Source organism: Talaromyces rugulosus, chromosome IV (assembly GCF_013368755.1).
Source record: "Talaromyces rugulosus chromosome IV, complete sequence".
NCBI classification, from domain to species: Eukaryota; Fungi; Ascomycota; class Eurotiomycetes; order Eurotiales; family Trichocomaceae; genus Talaromyces; species Talaromyces rugulosus.
Window position 1 is genome coordinate 730,503 of NC_049564.1, and position 19,540 is coordinate 750,042.

The window sequence follows — 19,540 nt, forward strand, 5'->3', positions numbered from 1 at the left end:
GCGGTGAAGGAAATTTGACGGGCAGAACGAGGTGGGGATGACATCTCTCGCCGCCGGGTAATTTCCCGGCCCGGCGGCGTTCTCCATCTGTATTTATTCGTACTGTCTCCATTCTGCTCCGATAACAAATCTGAAATTGTATGACTAGTTCGTGAGATACAAATTGGGACGGACAGTAGACTTGAAAAATGTCAGCGAATACTTCAACCCCCGGCTCTGGGGAGAAAACCCTGGCAATGCTGGGCTGTGGTATGTACATCCCGCAATTGGGATACGACATATGGAATAGTAGTCCCTGACATTACATGGGGTAGGGAACTTGGGCCTGGCAATTTTGACTGGAATTCTGTCATCTATTTCAGACGCGAGTAAAAAGGAAGATACGTCTTTCCAAACTCCCACAAAATTCATTGCCTGCGTCAGATCAGAGCGATCCTCAAAACGCATTCAAACAGCTGTCGAGCCCTATTCTGGGTTCCCGGTGACGATTCTGCAGAATGAGAATCTCAAGGCAGTTCAGCAAGCTGACATCATTATTCTCGGCTGCAAGCCCTACATGGTAAAAGACCTTCTTGCTGTTCCTGGCATGCGTGATGCACTCAAGGGCAAACTCCTGATCAGTGTTTTGGCCGGGGTCGAGGTGGAGGCAATAACACACACCATATACGAAGGACAAGAAGTGCCTGAATCAGATTCATGCACCGTCGTGCGAGCAATGCCCAACACCGCAGCCATGGTTGGCGAGTCGATGACTACGATTGGAATCTCAAATCCACCACTGCCACAAGAATGGGATGATTTGATTTCATGGATCTTTACTCGCATTGGAAAGATTGTCCGACTCCCGCTCTCTCAGATGGATGTGTGCACTGCACTGGCAGGCTCTGGTCCTGCTTTTGCGGCGTTGGTGCTCGAAGGATTGGCAGATGGCGCTGTTGCGATGGGACTGCCGCGTGCCGAGGCCCAGCTCATGGCTTGTCAAGTCCTGAGGGGCACGGTTAGTATGGCTGAAAAAGGAGAGCATCCGTCGATTATCAAGGACAAGATTTCTTCGCCTGGTGGGTGCACGATTGGTGGGTTGCTTGTTCTGGAAGAGGCTGCCGTGCGTGGGACTCTGGCACGTAGTGTGCGTGAGGCAACCTGCATCGCCAGCGAGCTTGGGAAGGGCGTACAGCGGGTAAATGGCACTCGGCGTTGATGCTTCTTTTATCTATTGCTGTCTCTCGTATTTGAATTGGGGAATCATGAATAGAAAAAATAACACAACATTGATGAGTGTATATAACGGTTAATGAAGAAAAAAAACAAGTGTATGTATATGTATCACTGATATATAAGTACCACCCATGGAATCTCTAAACCCAGCAAATTTCGCTAAAAACAACCATAAAAAATGTTCGAAATCAGAGTGACTGCATAGACTGTCGACCCTCTACAACACTAAAATCGTCCTCATGGCTGAGTAGGCCAACTTCATCAGGGTTCTCAGCTTCTCTGAGAGCCCCATCCCCGAAGCCCTTTTCTCGACGACTTTCCACGCCGTTCAAAATGAACCAGACGTCCTTTTTAGTGAGAAGGCCTTTGAGGTTGCCTTTATGGACAAACAGCACATATCTCAACCCGAGTCTCTGAAACATACCCAGGACGATGGAGAAACTGATACGGCTGTTCAGTGCCATCGGTGTCTGATCCATCCAAGGCCGCAAATCAAAAGTTTCATTAGGGTCAGCAAAAGGCTGGTGAACAAAGAACGCCTGTGTTTCTGGCGATAGTTTGCGGCTCTTGGTATATGAGTTCAATGCATAGGATAGTTCATTTCGTGAGATATACCCAAGTAGAATGGGATTCGAGGTATCCAGGACGACTGGGAATCCACGATACCGAGTCTGAGATAGTAGACTCTTTAGCGATTCAATGGTATGCCCCACCGCAGGAATGACAGTGAGGTCGTCAACATGTGTCATTATTTTCGACGCCGGAACATCCGGTGGAGGCTTGTCGTCTTTGTGATCCAAAAATGGATATTCATTGAGGTGAATCCAAGACTCGTATATGCCTCGTTTGCCAAAAATGTCGCCGCACCATTTCGAAAGCATCACGGCAATCATGATTGGGATCACATATGTCAAGGCACCTGTCAATTCAAACATGATAACCACAATAGAAACCGTCATTCTCGTTGCTCCTCCAAGCGCCGCCGCCGCTCCTATGATAGCATAGGTCGCTGGTGTAATGCAGGGAATATCGGGGTCGCAGCTTTGAAACAAGAAAAAGTCGGGGTATGCTGATTGCCACATTTCGACCCCGATGCCGAGAGCGCGGCCAAACAGAGCACCAATTGCTAGGGACGGGAGGATTATACCTGCAGGAATTTCCAGACCAAAACTGATAGATGCTAGGAAAAAGCCACATAATGCTGCCACAAGCAAAAGAGCAATGACACCAAATGATGCCGCCCCCGTTTTGCAGAGGTCTAGTTGATCATCGGTGGTCGTTGCGCACTCGGCAAACAATTGATACACCAGCTCTGATGACTGTGCTCTCATAAACTTGTTTGGAAAGTTGATAAGAGCAGTGACAATTGCGATGAACGCAACTTCGAGGATCGGAAAGGCCCAACCTCGAGTCTTGCGCCATCCGGCTATCTTCATGTTGAATTTTATAAATAGGCCTCCGTAGAGGCCGCCCAAGATGCCCAAAAGCATAAAGGGAAAAATTTCGAAACGATGCCATTCCCTAGTGTATGTCACCTGGTACAGCACGATTTTACCAGTATGGAAAGGATCCAATGCCTGGAGTGTGACTGAAGCAATAGTGGCACATACGAAACTTTGCCACATTGTCCTGTCTGGAAAATAGTACGCGAGTTGCTAGAAACAGTTAGATGAGGCTGGTACTTGGATTCAGAGGAGAAGCATACCTCTAAGCTAAACAGCACACCGCCAATAGGCGCACCGAAGGCGACGGAGATGCCTGCAGCGGCGGCAGCAGACAGCACTTCTCGTTTTATCGCTACATGATATTAGATGCTGGAATTAAAAAAAAAGTTCATTGCACAACTCACCTTCATTTCGATTCAAACTGTCGAACGGCTTCATTATAATGTTTGCACAACAACATGCGACATGGACTAAAGGACCTTCTTTGCCTATCCACATGCCGGAAGAAACAGCAAGGCACTATACTAGATTAGCAAGATTGTTATTTCCCGTTAGCTCGAGCCAGGCTTACAAGTCCAATAGACTTAATGGCTAGGGTCCAGCCCCCCATCAAGTGTTTCATGACAAACCCCCCGAGGACAGTTTTGATTTCAGGTATTCCGCTATGTTTAGCATACGGAGCGTAGCTTCGGACTAAGATGCAGGCGCATGATGCAAAAACAACCTAGTAGAACTATGAGTGATTGTAAAAAGGAAAATAGAGAAAAACACACATACCGAAAACATCACGAAAAATATGTACTCTATCACGTAGCCTCCGCCACCAGAGGAAATTCCTAGGGCAGCTCTCCACGGCACCCAACCTACACATTCAGAAAATTCTAAAAACTCTTAGCATCGGAAGCAAGAAATCGACGCATGTCAACTTACCTTCATGGCCCCAACAGCAAAACTGTCGGTTGAGGTAGAACTGATTAGCCCCTTGATCACCCTTACAATATCCAAGCTTCAAGTCGCCCAACCAGTTGGTCGCGATGTCGATACAAGCAGCAATAAGGCCGACTGTAATTCCGGTCGTGACCAACACCACCCAGACATGGCTTCCGTCTAAGATTTGTTGCAGATGACCCAACAGCCCTTGTCCTTTCGAGTATAGAAGTCTCTTCCTCTGGCGCTCTTTCATGTATTCAAAGACCCAGTCGATCGCAGTGAGGTCGTCATAGCCCACTCGTCTACCAGGGCCTTCGACATACCAGTCGAGAGGACCGTCTTCCTTGAAACCATTGATGTTCGTGCCAGAGTCCGTCGGCTCTGGGTCGTGTGCAAAGTTCGTCCAATCTCTCAAAGAATGAGCCCCAGTCTGCGGATGGCCTATCAATCGCGGCGGGGTGCTGCTGTTGCCGCTGGGGAAGATGTTCGATAGACTGAAACGGGCCGGTTTCTTTTGTTTACGTTTGAAAGTTATGCTATACTTTTGTTAGAAACTGAAAACCGGTTGTGATTTTTCTCGATGAATTGGAACAACATACGGTTCGGCCTCGCCTTGCGCAAACGGATCTTCGGCGAATATAGCTTCATCTTGATGGCGCTGCGATTCGCCTTCTTCGGAGTCGTTTGGAGTGAAGGTGTCGCGCAAAATGGTATCCTGATGTCCGTCATCGCTGGAGCTGGGGGTGATCAGTGACATGGCTCGTCGCCTGGACGCATCAACACCGACCAGGCAGATCCGGGCTGCTCAGTGTTGTAGGAGGACTGTCGTGGATAACATAGGACAAGTTGCATCGAAGACCAAATCACCAACTAGACCGATAAGGCGGGAGCAGCTCGTGTCGTAAGCTCCGGCACTAGTTGCGATACCGCCTATCAGTAAAGGCGGTCAGGGCGGGCCCCACGAGAGCCGTGGCAGAAAAAGACGGCGGCTCGAAAAAAAAGTTTTGAGCGCTCCGCAGTTGCCAATATTATTGATATCCCATCTTTTTTTTTCCCGCCCTCAATCGCGCGGAGGGCTTTTTCTCTGAGGTAGGTGTGATGGACAGAATACCTGTCTTTGAGCTGGAGCTCTCGGACACGGAAATTGTCCGCCAGCTCCCCAGCGAACTTGCTCAGCGAATTCGCAATGCATCTGGTGCTCAGTATCTAGATGCGCTTGCCCTGGCCGCCCTCCAGCCAGGCACCACAGAGCGGATTTTCGCCTCACATGAGCCTTTGCTCGTCGACCTAACATCCAGATGGCTGGATCTTGACCGACCATCTTATTTTTTCCAAGTTATTTCTGCATTCTCGCGAATCCTGCCGTTTGCGCCTTACCTGCGGTCGTTTGCTAGCAACTATGTTACCGCACAAGCTAGTCTTCTGGCGATATCGAAAGAACCGAACCTGCTCAGCCTAGACGATGCTCCCTTACGAGATGCTCTTCTAGCTGTATTTCGCCTACTGTCTTTTGACCTAGAAGCTTTCTCCGGCATTCTCATTCCGACTCACTTCCAACCGCTCTTCCAACATTCCGATAAATGCGTGCGCTACTTGGCCGTTCGAAGCTTTTGCTCCTATATGCGTGCCGCCGACGCAGCGACCCAGAAAATGATAGAGATCCACATTGGTTCGCAACCATGTCATGGTCAATGGGAAGGTACCGTCATTGATTACAGACTGTTGGGTTTGTGGGAAGAGCGCCGCTGGCAAACCTTGGACACCCGCTTTCGTGAGGGACGAAATGCGCGCCCACTGGATATGGGATTGGATTTGGTGGAGAAATTCGAAACAAATATTGCTCCCCGTACTGCGAACATTGGCGGAGTCCTTGTTCCCAAAGTGCGGTGGGATCGGCCGGTTGCTGAATCGGCCCTCGTGAAGACTCCTACAGTTTTGACGAACTTACGGAACATAGCCACATCATTGCTTGACAACAAGCCTCTCCTTCTCCTTGGTCTACCCAACGCCGGTAAAACATCTTTGGTTAATGATATCGCAAGGGTGATGGGCCAGGGCTCTTCGATGGTCACGCTGCATCTCAACGAACAGACGGATGCGAAGAGCTTGCTGGGCATGTACGCAACATCTTCAATGACGGGTGCATTTGCGTGGCAGCCTGGTGTATTGACCAAGGCCGCAAAGGAAGGCCGTTGGGTTCTCATTGAAGATCTGGATCGGGCTCCATCAGAGGTTATAGGTTTGATGTTGCCGATTATCGAACGAGGAGAGTTGATTATACCCAGCCGCAAAGAGCGGATCAAATGTTCAGACGGATTTAGACTCATCGCGACCATGAAGACCTCTCTCAACAACAAAGGTGAGGAGGTTGCTCCAAGCCACGGTCTCCTAGGCGTCAGACTCTGGCAGAGGATCCAAGTCCAGTCATTGCCATTGACAGAAATACGCCAGGTCATCGCCAACAAATTTCCACTACTTTCCTCCAGAGTTGGAACTTTGATGAATATCTATGACAACCTTTGCTCTGCCTTTCACAGCAACCTGGCCGTCAGAAGCTCTCAAGGCAGGACTCCGGGACTCCGGGATCTAATCAAGCTCTGCCGGAGATTAAGTCGTCGCCTTGACAACATGGGTGTGAAGACTGGTAACGAAGGGACGCCCGAAAGCTTTCAAGACGAAATGTTTCTCGATGCCATGGATGTTTTTATCCGATTTTTGCCGGACCGAGATCTTGGGTATAGACTAGCAGATCACATAGCTCAGTGTCTTCAACTGTCACCTCAGAGAGCTCATTTCTGCCTTCAAGATCGAAGTCCTCCATACGCAGACCGCGACGCAAACTTCTCCGTGGGCAGGGAAACATGTACTAAGATGAAGGTAACGAAAGCTACCAAATCGAAGTATTTGAAATCTTCGTCTCGCTTTGCGCCAACTCGTGCAGCTTTAAAAACCATGGAGCAGATTGCCGGTTCCATCCAACTTGCCGAACCGGTTTTGCTTGTTGGAGAAACTGGCATTGGTAAAACCGCCGTTATCCAGCAGCTTGCAAATTTGATGTGCCAGAAACTCACGGTGGTCAATCTTTCTCAGCAAAGTGAAAGCACCGATCTTTTAGGTGGTTTCCGCCCTGTCAACCTCCGTTCCATGGCTGTTCCCATTCTGGATGAATTCAATGATTTGTTTGAGCAAACATTCTCCGCGAAAAAGAACCAGAAGTTTCTCGCGTCTGTTACTAAATCCCTCACCGCGAGAAATTGGCCCCGTTTAGTTAATCTTTGGCACGAAGCTGTGCGAATGGCAGAGAGTGTTTTTCGCTCACCGAAAGATTCCGGCCAGCCTGAAGAGCAGCCATCAAAGAAAAGAAAACTGGACTCCCCCAAATACGTTGCGCTCAAGGAAAAGTGGGATATTTTCAACGTTCAATTAGCCGATTTCGAGGCACAAGCTACTAGAGGTGACTCGAAATTCGCATTTGCTTTTGTCCAAGGCAAGATTGTTAGGGCTTTACGGAATGGTGAGTGGGTGCTGCTGGACGAAATCAACTTAGCTACCCCTGATATTCTCGAGAATATCGCTAGCTTACTCCACCACGGCAACGAAGGCTTGCCTTCTGTTCTTCTTTCCGAAGCCGGTGATGTGGAAAGAGTATATGGCCACCCTAACTTTCGAATATTCGGTGCCATGAATCCTGCCACTGACGCAGGAAAGCGGGATCTTGCTCCGGGGTTGCGTTCAAGATTTACCGAGATCTACGTCCATTCGCCTGATGTTGACCTTGATGACCTTCTTGGTCTAATACAAACATATTTGGGAGATTTAACACAAAGCGACCTACGCCTAGCTTCAGATGTCGCCAACCTTTATCTAGACACGAAGAGATTGAGCCTTGATAACAAACTGACTGATGGTGCCGGCCAGAAACCGCATTTCAGTATCCGAACACTTGTACGAACTCTAGTCTACATCGTCGACCATGTACAGATTTATGGCATCCGAAGAGCCGCTTATGAAGGCTTTTGCATGAGCTTCTTAACACTTCTCAGCCAAGAATCCGAGAAATTGGTCATACCTCTGATTGAGAAACACATCTTCGGATCTCCCAAACACGCCAAATCATTACTTGGCCAAACCCCTAGACCACCTAGCGATGGCAACGAATACGTCCAGTTTAAACATTACTGGATGAGAAAAGGCCCATTCACTGCGGAGAAACAGCCTCACTACATCATAACACCATTCATTGAGAAAAATTTGAAGAACCTTTTGCGGGCGAGTTCCACACGTCGGTTCCCTATTCTCTTGCAAGGACCTACGTCATCCGGGAAAACGAGTATGGTTGAGTATTTGGCCAAGGTCTCAGGGAACAAATTTGTGCGTATCAACAATCATGAGCATACCGATTTGCAAGAATATCTTGGATCATATGTGTCAACCGATGACGGTTCCTTAAGATATCAGGAGGGTGTACTTGTAGAAGCCCTAAGAAATGGATACTGGATCGTTCTTGATGAACTCAACCTGGCACCGTCAGACGTCCTGGAGGCTCTCAATCGACTGTTGGATGATAACCGAGAGCTTTTCCTACCAGAGACCCAAGAAGTCATTCATCCACACCCAAACTTCATGCTTTTCGCTACTCAAAACCCAGCTGGTCTTTACGGAGGCAGAAAAGTACTATCGCGAGCGTTTCGAAACCGATTCCTTGAACTTCACTTCGACGATATTCCTGAAGATGAATTAGAATTCATTCTAAAAGAGCGAACCCAAATCGCTCCGTCTTTCTGTGCCAGGATTGTGACAGTCTATAAAAAGCTTTCGGTCTTGAGGCAATCTTCTCGCCTTTTTGAACAGAAAAACAGTTTTGCCACGCTTCGAGATTTGTTCAGATGGGCACTCCGTCAAGCTGATGATCGCGAGACCCTTGCTATCAACGGGTTTATGCTTCTTGCTGAGAGAGTCCGAAATTCACAGGAACGGGCTGCCGTCAAGAAAGTTATAGAAGAAGTTATGAAAGTCAAGATTGACGAAGATTCAATTTATAGTTCTTCCGAATTGATCAGACTTTCTCAAGGCCAGGAGAAACTTTCAAAAGGCGTTGTATGGACAAAAGCTATGAGAAGGGTTTTCGTCCTGGTGTCACAAGCACTACAGAATAACGAACCTGTTCTTCTTGTCGGCGAAACTGGGTGTGGAAAGACTCAGATTTGTCAAGCTATCTCTGATATCCATGCCAAAGACCTTTTGATTGTCAATGCGCATGTTAATCTCGAGACTGGAGACCTGATCGGCGCACAAAGACCATTGCGAAATCGCTCTTCTTTGGAACAGCAACTGCATGACGACTTACAAAGAGTCTTTTCAATGAACGAAAATTCAGTATCAAGTCAGGAATTAAACGGCTTGGAAGGGCTGAAAGCGCAATTTGCTAAATTAACGCCTCAGCAACTGGAAGCGATAGACACCGAGCTCTTGCAGCGTATCAAGACAAACTTTACAAGATCTCAGGCACTTTTCGAGTGGTCAGATGGAAGTCTAGTAACTGCCATGAAATCGGGACAGTATTTCCTTTTAGATGAAGTCTCACTTGCCGACGACTCTGTTCTTGAAAGATTGAACAGTGTTCTCGAACCACACAGATCCCTCTTACTTGCAGAGAAAGGGCCTATAGACTCTTTGGTCGTGGCGCAGAATGGGTACCAATTTTTATCAACCATGAACCCAGGCGGCGACTATGGCAAGAGAGAACTATCTGCCGCGCTTAGAAACCGTATGACGGAAATCTGGGTTCCGCAGTTGTCCGAAGAAGAAGATATTTTGCCGATTTTGAAGAGCAAGTTACAATTCGTGGAGGAGGTCCAAACAAAGGCAATGTTGGGGTTTGCAAAATGGTTCAAGCAGGTTTTCCAAGGTGCAACGTCCTCTTCAGTGTCCATCCGAGACCTTCTTGCGTGGGTCGAGTTTATCAACAAATGCTCTCCATCCAACCCAAATTTTGCCATAATTCAGGGCGCAGCCATGGTCTATATTGATACTCTCGGGGCAAACCCCTCTGCGTTGTTATCCATATCACTGGATAGTCTAGCAGAAAACCGAAAGCTGTGTCTCGAAAAGCTCTCTAGCCTCTTTGCGGTCGATGCTGCTGAAATATACGGCGAAGCGGCTACTGTATCGGTACAAAATGGCCATCTCTGTGTGGGCGCCTTCGAATTACCAATGTCTGCAGATTCATCACCGGACCCACAATTTGTTATGGATGCACCCACAACAATTGCCAACTCAGTGCGTATAGCGCGCGGCTTGCAGTCATCAAAACCGATTTTACTCGAGGGTAGTCCTGGTGTTGGAAAGACCACGTTGATTGAATCGCTTGCCCGAGCTCTTGGAAAGCCGTTTACTCGAATCAACTTGTCAGATCAGACAGACCTCACGGATCTTTTTGGCTCGGATGTTCCCGTTGAAGGAGGTGACGTTGGCCAATTTGCCTGGAGAGATGCACCATTTTTACGAGCAATGCAACGCGGACATTGGGTTCTACTTGATGAAATGAACCTCGCCTCTCAGTCAGTGCTCGAAGGCTTAAACTCCTGTCTTGACCACCGACAACAGGTATACGTGGCTGAGTTGGACCAAACATTCAAAAGACACCCGGAATTTGTGCTCTTTGCTGCTCAAAACCCACATCATCAAGGAGGCGGTCGGAAAGGCCTTCCGGCATCCTTTGTTAATCGGTTTACTGTTGTGTATGCGGACAGTTTCACGGATACAGACTTGAAGCGTATCTGTTCTAGGCTATTTCCACAGACTTCTCCTGAAGAAATAGAACAGATAGTTGATTTCATGTCGAGATTGAATACCGCGATTATTCGTGACCGACGAATAGGAAACATCGGTGGACCGTGGGAGCTCAATCTCAGAGATATCACAAGGTGGCTTCAACTAGCTGCTAACGAAGATATTCAAATACCCAGTGGCTACTTCCTTGAGAATATCATCTGCCAAAGATTCCGTACAGAGGAGGACCGTCAGATAATAAGTGAAGTCTTCAAGCAGTCATTTGGCAATTCACTGCCGGTGAAGTCATATTATCACAATATGGCATTGGACCATCTTCAAGTCGGCCTCGGTGTAATGAAAAGGGACACTGTCAAACAAAGCATTGTCGACTCTAGCATCAAAGTTCTCCCTCGTGATCTCCAGGTTCTCGAGTCTTTGATATTCTGTGTACAGCGTGCATGGCCGAGCATTCTTGTTGGCCTCTCAGGCTGCGGTAAAACAGCAACCCTTCGCAAGTTGGCCGCCATACAAGGTGCTGAGTTGGTAGAGCTAGCTTTGAGCCCCGATACTGATACGATGGATCTGATCGGTGGTTTTGAACAAATCGACTACCGGAGGCAAATTCAAGCGCTTGCCAAGGATTTTGCTACTTTCCTACACCATGAAGTAATTTCTGCTCTAGCTTCTGGGTTCGGTCTTGAGCCTGCCCTACCTTTGTTGGAAATGTTTAGTATTTGTGGGCAATCTGATGTCACTCTGGACAAGTTATTTGCTGGCATCAATGCGCTACAGCCACACTTCGATTCCCCTCAATTTGAAAACTTCGTTCGCCGGTGCAACGTTCTGATTCAGACCTCAAAAAATGCCAATAAGGTTGGTTTCGAATGGACAGAAGGAGCTCTCACAGAAGCTATTCAGTATGGATACTGGGTCGTCCTTGACAATGCAAATCTGTGCAACGCGTCCGTTCTTGATCGTCTCAATTCCCTGATGGAACCGAATGGATGCCTTGTTCTGAACGAGCAGCGCACTGAGGATGGATCAGCCAGGGTGGTCAAACCGCATGCCAATTTCAGGCTTTTCCTCACTATGGATCCTCGCAATGGAGAGCTGTCTAGAGCAATGCGAAACAGATCTGTGGAGATTTCTTTCTTACAACACTCCGACGCCATTGAGCTGGAAAATGTTCCTTCTTATACGCTAGAGTCGGCTCTCTATCGTCTGCGCAACCTGTGGGGCAACAAAAAGCAAATTTCATCGACTCCTATTGATGATCGATATTTGGGTGTTCGTCTAGACCATATTAGAACAGCGGAATTGGCAGCATTTCAAGACTCTATTCGCCAGTTCCTATCGTTGCCTTCTGTTTATGCAGAGTCGAATGCTTTTGTCGATGTCATTGATCAATATGCAGCAGTGGCACAAGAGGGTTTGCAGTCGAAGTTGTTGGGCAACTCCTCCTTCCAATTTGGAGAACCAAGTTTTGAACTTATCCATCCCCTCGTCGACGAGCCTCATCTAACTTGGCATCCAACATTTATCAGTCAGATGGTGCTTGTCGCCAAACTTCAAGATATCGAAAGAGACCTGCATAGCTTACAAAAGCACTTGATCACCGCAAATGAAAAGTCTCAACACTTGAAGCCATCACAAATGACAAGGCTGGAGCGTTCTTTTGCTTCAAGCAGAATTTCAAGTTTGATGAAAGACTCAACCCAGCCTGTGAGCCCTTTCTTGGTTGACTGTGTTCGATCACTTCACGAATTCATTCAGAACTTGACTAGTGATGTGGAATTGTCTACCTCCGGCGTATCAGCACTGGTGGATATGACTAGGTTCTGCTGGGATATCTATACTGCCACTCAGGCCAGAGAACTCGATGAGGGAGAGTTTCAAATTTACCTACAGACTGGTCAAAGAATTTTATCCTTATTCTCTGACCAGGTTCCAGCTCTCTACACCTTATCGACCTCCTTTGACCAGTTTTTCGCTCGATTCAAATCAAAGTGGACACTTACGACAGGACTAAGCATGCGAAGAATTTGGGACACCTGGAGACCTGTTACCTGCTCCAACCCTGAACAGTTGAGTTGGCTTCTTGACGTTGAAGCTAGTATAAAAGAGTTCTCTACTGTGGCTCTGCAGACCAGCTTGAGTTTGTCCCAGCTAGGAATGATGCGGAAGTCTCTTATCGATGCTCAAAACTCGATGCTTCTTCACAATACGGACGGCAAGCCTCTTGTTCAGGGCTTGAAGCAAGAAGTGCAAAAGCTTACTTCGGCAACTGAATTATACTCTTCATTCCAAGCCCCTCATTTCTCCAATGTCTTTGAGACTATTTGCGAGTATCATGACCTGCCAACAATCTGGAACAAGACTCAAATTAGCAGCCATACTCATTTGAATGAGATACTCCCATTGCTTGCTGGGCGGTCCACTCAAGGTGCAAGGATTTCGACCGGGGATTTGACAATTCCTACTATTCTCCACAAATTGGCCCTCTACAATGGCCGCGAAGGAACGTCCAACGCTGTTTCGCCCTGGAGCAAGAATTTTTCAACTGATCTGCTAAAACATTTGAAGCAAGTTGGAAATGTCTCCCTAGGACGCCTTGAGTTCCTGCAGCATGAGCAACGAGCCTTGATCGAGGCAGTGTCTTTGAGTTCCAGCGAGATAGCGCTAGCGCAAGAAACTATTATCTCGAAGACCTTTGCACGAGTTCTCCTAGAGCTTCTATGGCTTCACCAGGACCTTCTAGAAGGTAGTGCTCTTCAAATTGTTGTCAACGTTCTCGTTGCCATCGAGCAAACTGGAAATTCTGAAGAGCCCGTCCCATCGCTTGAGCCGGCGCACAATCTACCCTCAAACCATTACTTTCGACAATTCATTGGGGAAATCTCCAACTGTATTCAAGCGTTACACAGCGCTGGAAAAGATTCTGGGAATGGTTTATACACTCTAGGATTTTTATCGACTCAACTCGCAGTGATCTGCCTCCGGCTGTTTGTTCCTGACAAACCATACGACCCCTCTCTTGGACTAGTCATTGAAAGACGACGTCACGCCGAACAAGTTTCACAGTTGGAAAGTCAAGACCAAGCACTGATGGTATTTGAAACCCAATTCTCTGGCAGACATACAAATTTGCGTCGTCGCTTGATAGAGGAAGAACTGCAAAAGCTTGGCTCAGCGCCGCCAGCTTCTCCTGTCACCCGACCTTCTAAATCCCAACTCTTGGAGTTGCAAGGAGAATTCTCAAACTTATTCAACTCGGTGCTGAGTAGGAACCCAGAGAAATATGGCCTTGCGGAGTTCCAGCAATACGGTCGTCTATTGACGGATAACATTCGCCAAATCTGTACTCGGCTTCATTCTAATTTCAGGCCTTACGATGACATCACAGTTCTCGTTACTCGGTTCCTGCAGCTTCTTGATTTAGGTGCATCTCTTTGTTCAAGTGGCTCTAACCTGGTCAAATCAGTTGACACGCCAATCAAACGTATCACTGAGGTGACGCCATTACTCGGTGAAAATGGAGCATTGTTGAAGGATAGTCAAATAGAGCATCAAGACGCCCTCAAAGCTCCTCTAGATATTCGTCTTCAACAATTATCCTCTCTTGTCCTACGCCACAACGTCGATCGATCAACCCTTACTTCATCATACCGTCTCTACGAACTTCAAGATATTCTCCAGTCTATTCATACAGTATGGAAGACACAACTTACTGAGGAACAGAAAGAAACGGCAGAAAAGAATCAAATGTATCGTTATAAAGGTTCCTTCGAAGATAGCGAGGAGGTCGATGAATCAGAGCTTCGCGAGTTGTTCCCTACTTTTGAAGACAACACCGAGGAAGAATCTAAGAGATCTCGACTAGATCCGCAAGCCATCGCCATTGAATTAACGCAACTTCATGCAGCCATATTCCAAGGTGGCGATACACAGACAAGGATGAGAAAGCTTATTATCCACTCGACCTGTTTGCTTGGATCTTTGGACCCGGAAAAGTCGCCATCTTCAAATCCAAAGTCTCACCTGCCTGGCATTCTATTAGCTCTAACAGATGACATGAAAATATACGGGCAGGTTTCGTCAAGACATTACAACTTTTACACCGACGCCAACATCATTGAAGCAAAGCGTCTTGTCTCTCTGGTACTGTCTATCCGGACTCGCTTTCTCCAACTACAAGCATCCTGGCCTGAACATGCAGCTATCCATGACGTCTTGACTTGTTGCCAGGAAATCTTACTTTTCAAGCACAAAGAACCCTTGGCAAAATACATCACGAAGCTCGAAAAACTTCACGGCTTCGTCCATGAATGGCAACTGGTTGCTAGCAAAGAATTCTCAGCCGCTTCCCTGTACGATGATATCACAGCTTTGACAATTAGCTGGAGGCGCCTGGAACTATCAACATGGGCGAAGCTTCTTGACATTGAGTACGAAAAATGCGAGCAAGCCGTTAGCTCTTGGTGGTTTGTTGCGTACGAGGTTTTGATTGCCGTCCCATTGCAAATGGCCGAGGACAGGGAAGACCTTAAGGGCTATACCAAAGAGACGCTTGCAACGCTTGAGGGATTCTTCAAAACCACTACCATAGGCCAATACAGCGCTCGTCTACGACTGGTGGAAATATTCAGGTCTTTGTTGGTACTCTTTATGCAGCAGTATCCGGTTTTGAAATGCGTCATTGCTGGTCTGGAGAATTTTATGGAACATTATCGAGTATTCCAGCCTGCGATCTCGAAATCACTCGAAGAAGGTAGGAGTACATTGGAGAAGAATGTCAAGGAGCAGATACAACTTGCCAGCTGGAAGGACACAAATATAACAGCTCTGCGGGAAAGTGCTAGGCGATCACATTACAAACTCTTCAAGTATGTTCGCAAATACAGAGAGCTGCTCTCTAGGACTACAGACTCGCTTTTGCAACAAGGAATGCCTGAACTTCAAGATCAAACACAGAATTCAACTCCAGTCAAGCAGGAATTCGAGGTGTTTTCAGGCACTTCACTCTCTGAAGCTCTTGCCATCTGCCAGACCCAAAATTCAATGTGGATTGAACGTGCACCGCGATTCAAGGACCCGTCGGCCACTGCTTCAAACATGTTGCGGGTATACAATACTTCTCTTCCGGAGCTTGACGTCTCTACACAACTCAGCTCGTTCGTCACGGACGTGGTTGACAGCATCAAAGCATTCAAGGCGGAAACTCCTGGAACTCTGACGGAAGACAACAAAGATAACGTGCAACATCTCAAGGCTCAAAAACGCCGCTTCTATGCCGAAACTCTTCGACAATTACACTTTATGGGAGTTAGAAGAAATGTTAGCACGGTATTCATCGAGGAACAATTAACTACCGTTCAAGTCCTCGCAACTACCCCAAGTCTTGGGTATAACAATGGCCCGAATAGTTCGATAGCAAAAAGTGCAGACTCGTACTTTCAAAGGCTTCTTGATCTTCTTCCACGTGTTCGCCTTTCGTCTCGCGAGCATAATGAGGATCTCAACCCTGCTGAAGTTACACGGAGTGCAGGATCTACAGAAGGCTTTCTTGTTATGATCAGGAAGCAAAGAGATTCGCTAGGCCCAGCCATTGCGCGTCTGCCAAACCTTCAATCGACTTGTGATAAGATGAGGACTCTTTGGGATCATGGACACCAACAGCTTCAACAAGATGACTCGTCGCGCAACACGGCAAGGGATGGAGTGTTCAAACGCGTGTCATGGTTAATTCCATTACTTGGTATCGGTGCTGAGATTGTAGAAATCCACGCAAACTGCTCAGGCTCTTCCAGCGTCGCCAATGTCCTTCAAGGCTGGAAAGACACGCTCGGTCGGTTCAAGACTGAAATCGAACAAATACCAGACTTTCCACTCAACATATCTTCTCAAGTTACACATGCGACTGAACAACAAGTTCTCGATTCACTACTGCAGTTTAATTCCGAACTACTTGAATTGATCAACCAACGGCCCGATTTGACATTTGTTCTGGAACAGATCGTCTCCTGGCTTAAATTCTCTTTCCCCAACACCAACACAGAAAACAGTCGCAATATAGCCCTTGAAGATCTAAATGAGCACTATCTTTCCGTTGTGGACAAAATTTTAGTTGGGCTTCAAGGACTTAAAAGCTCGTTGTCTTCGTTGCCTCCTAATATTGACGAAAAAGACTGGCTTTCACAGACCGACTCGGCCTTGTCAAAGGCTCTCAGAGAATTGCACATAGAGGACATCTATGCGTCATTGAATTCAGTCCTTGACCAACTTCAATATCTTCAACCATCCGGTTCTAGCCTTCCTCTTGCTGCCGCAATTATCGCAGGACTCTTGCCAATTGCCAATCAATATGTCAATATATGCGAGGACTTGGTCCATCGCTACCTATCGATTCACCGGGAGGTCTGTAAGATGGCGTATATTTTCTCCAAATCCTTTACGCAGATCGCAAAAGAAGGATTTTGCAGTCCGCATGAAGCATCCACTGACCAAAGTGGAGCTGGGAAAGTCGAAAGTGGCACTGGTCTTGGCGATGGCGAAGGTGCTGAGGATATCAGTAAAGACATCCAAGATGATGAAGATCTATCTGACCTTGCACAAGAGCAAAATGCCGAGAAACCCTCAAAAGAAGATATGGAGCAATCCGAAGATGCTGTAAACATGGATCAAGAGGACCTAGAAGGTGATTATGACGACAATAAAGACAAGGAAGATGCAGATGAAAGCGGGTCAGATGAGGATGAACCAGATCATGATGAAATTGACGAGGAGGTTGGCAGCGTTAGCGATCTGGATCCAAATGCTGTTGATGAGAAAATGTGGGATGGTGATCATGATGAACAACAGAAAGAGACGGAGAATGAAGAAGGCAAAGGAGTATCAGAGGCCGACGATCAGGCTGCGTCAAATGAGAAAAAGAAAAACGAAGAGCAAAAAGAAGGTGATGAGCAAGGCAGTGAAGGGGAAGAGGAGGAGGAAGAGGAAGCGCCTGAAAACGAAGGAGAAGCAGTCGGCAAAGAGGAGTTGGATGTCACAGACCCTCATGCCAAAGAAGAGCAAGCTCTTGATCTTCCGGAAGAAATGCAGCTTGACGGTGATGAGAATGAAGGTGCATCTGATAAGGACGATGATGATGGTATGGACGAATTTTCTGATTTTGAGCCCGACACGACCGAGGACAAACAAGAACAGGCTGCAGAAGAAATGATAGAAGACGAAGCCACTCCGAAGCCGGAAGATATCGATATGGATGAAAATGACGGGGAGCCCGAAGAAGGGGAAGATAATATGGAGGCCGATAAGGCTGGTGAAGAAGAAACAATCGAAGAACCTGAACAAGAAGATGCCATGCACTCTCAACTGGATGATACAACTGCAGCTGATGAGGATGTGGCGGAGAGCGAAGCGGTTTCTGGTGGTGTTGGCTTGGATAACGACAACAAAGATGAGAAAGGGACGTCAGGGAACGCACAGCAAGAGGGGGGTTCCGAGGAAGCAGGCTCAGAAGAGCTTCCCAATGGTGCAGCAGAGGGGGAAGACAGGAAGAAAGCCGAAGACAGCTCCGGGGGTACTGGTGATGACACGCAAGATGACCCTCAAGCTCAAGCCTTCAAGAAACTAGGTGATGTCCTAGAGCAATGGCATCGCCGTCAGAAGGAAATAATGAACTCTTCGGAAGACAAGGAGTCCGAAGCCCTTCCTCCGGACACGGACATGACGGACGCCGATTTCGAGCATCTAGCAGACGATGACGATGTCGCTGATACACAAGCGCTGGGTCAAGCTAGTGAAGAGCAAGCAAAGGCATTGGATGATAAAAAGGGCGTGGAAACAGAGCCACCTACTTCTACCGACGACATCCTTCCGGACGCCACTGATAACAACAAGGATATCAAAGACGACGAGGAAAATCTTGACGAAGCAGCAATGGATCTTAATGCTGCAGATCAATCTACTGCGGCCGGTTCCAGTACAGCTAGAAATACCACCTTCGTTGGAGAACCGTCCAATGATCAAGATGGCGAGCCACCAATGGCCGAAGAGCTCGACGAGGTCGATAATCATCTTGCCGCCATCCATCTGTCTTCTGTCCTAGACCCTAAAACATCGTCTGACGAAGCTCGTCAAATGTGGTCCCACTACGAAGCTATCACCAATGATTTATCTCTCTCACTTACTGAACAGCTCCGCCTGATTCTCGCTCCGACGCTTGCTACCAAACTTCGCGGTGACTTCCGTACTGGCAAACGTCTTAACATCAAGAAGATAATTCCCTACATTGCTTCTCAATACAAGCGCGACAAAATTTGGATGCGTCGATCCATCCCTAGCAAACGGAATTATCAGATTATGCTTGCTGTTGATGACAGCAAATCCATGCTTGAAAGCGGCAGTGGCCAACTTGCCTTTGAAACACTCACCCTTGTGGCTCGCAGTTTGAACATGCTCGAAGTCGGTGACCTGTGTATAGTTGGGTTTGGAGATGAAGAGCACGTTCGCGTGGCGCATGAGTTTGGCAAGCCATTCTCTTCCGAAGCCGGAATGCAGGTCTTCCAGCAGTTCAGCTATCAGCAAACAGGCACAAACGTGCGCAAACTCGTTGCTGACTCCATCGCCCTTTTCCGTGATGCCCGAACAAAGCGATCCGGCGGTGGGTCGGGCAACTCAGCTGATTTGTGGCAACTAGAGCTCATCATTTCAGATGGTATCTGTGAAGATCACGAGACTATTCGACGTCTTGTCCGCCAGGCGCAGGAGGAGCGTATCATGATCGTGTTTATCATTCTTGATGCGGCCAAGGGGAGCTCCATTCTAGACTTGACGCAGGCAAGTTTCGAGCCTGATGATTCTGCAACGGGCACGGGAGAAATGAAACTCAAGATGAAGAAGTACCTCGAGGGGTTCCCATTTGCATACTATCTTGTTGTCAGGGATGTACGTGAACTGCCAGCAGTTTTGGCAATGGCTTTGAAGCAATGGTTTGCCGAGGTGGTCGATACGTCTTCATAGAGGCGTTTTCGTGAAAATATTGGATAAAATTGCATTTATTGGCGCTACAGTGGGTTTTGATATGGGTTTACGATCAATGTATATACAAATGTGTAGTTAGAATTATATACAAGATATACTTGCACAGTTTCAGATGGCTCCTTAACGTGGTGTAC

At 47.4% G+C, this 19,540-nt stretch overlaps 3 protein-coding genes across 3 annotated transcripts; 2 read left to right on the top strand and 1 right to left on the bottom strand.

The window, feature by feature from the left end:
* Positions 1–188: 188 nt before the first annotated feature.
* On the top strand, positions 189–1,198 carry TRUGW13939_07028 (uncharacterized protein; the record flags this gene model as incomplete). The annotated part of the gene is made up of 2 exons (XM_035490170.1): positions 189–249; positions 315–1,198. 2 exons carry the CDS (start codon positions 189–191, stop codon positions 1,196–1,198), a joined length of 945 nt encoding a protein of 314 aa, XP_035346063.1.
* A 205-nt stretch (positions 1,199–1,403) lies between these two features.
* On the bottom strand, positions 1,404–4,347 carry TRUGW13939_07029 (uncharacterized protein; the record flags this gene model as incomplete). The annotated part of the gene is made up of 7 exons (XM_035490171.1): positions 1,404–2,870; positions 2,921–3,012; positions 3,065–3,179; positions 3,232–3,384; positions 3,438–3,541; positions 3,591–4,126; positions 4,190–4,347. 7 exons carry the CDS (start codon positions 4,345–4,347, stop codon positions 1,404–1,406), a joined length of 2,625 nt encoding a protein of 874 aa, XP_035346064.1.
* Positions 4,348–4,688: 341 nt separating this feature from the next.
* On the top strand, positions 4,689–19,385 carry TRUGW13939_07030 (uncharacterized protein; the record flags this gene model as incomplete). Its single annotated transcript, XM_035490172.1, has 1 exon — positions 4,689–19,385. The coding sequence occupies one exon, from the start codon at positions 4,689–4,691 to the stop codon at positions 19,383–19,385; it is 14,697 nt and encodes a 4,898-aa protein (XP_035346065.1).
* Positions 19,386–19,540: the final 155 nt, after the last annotated feature.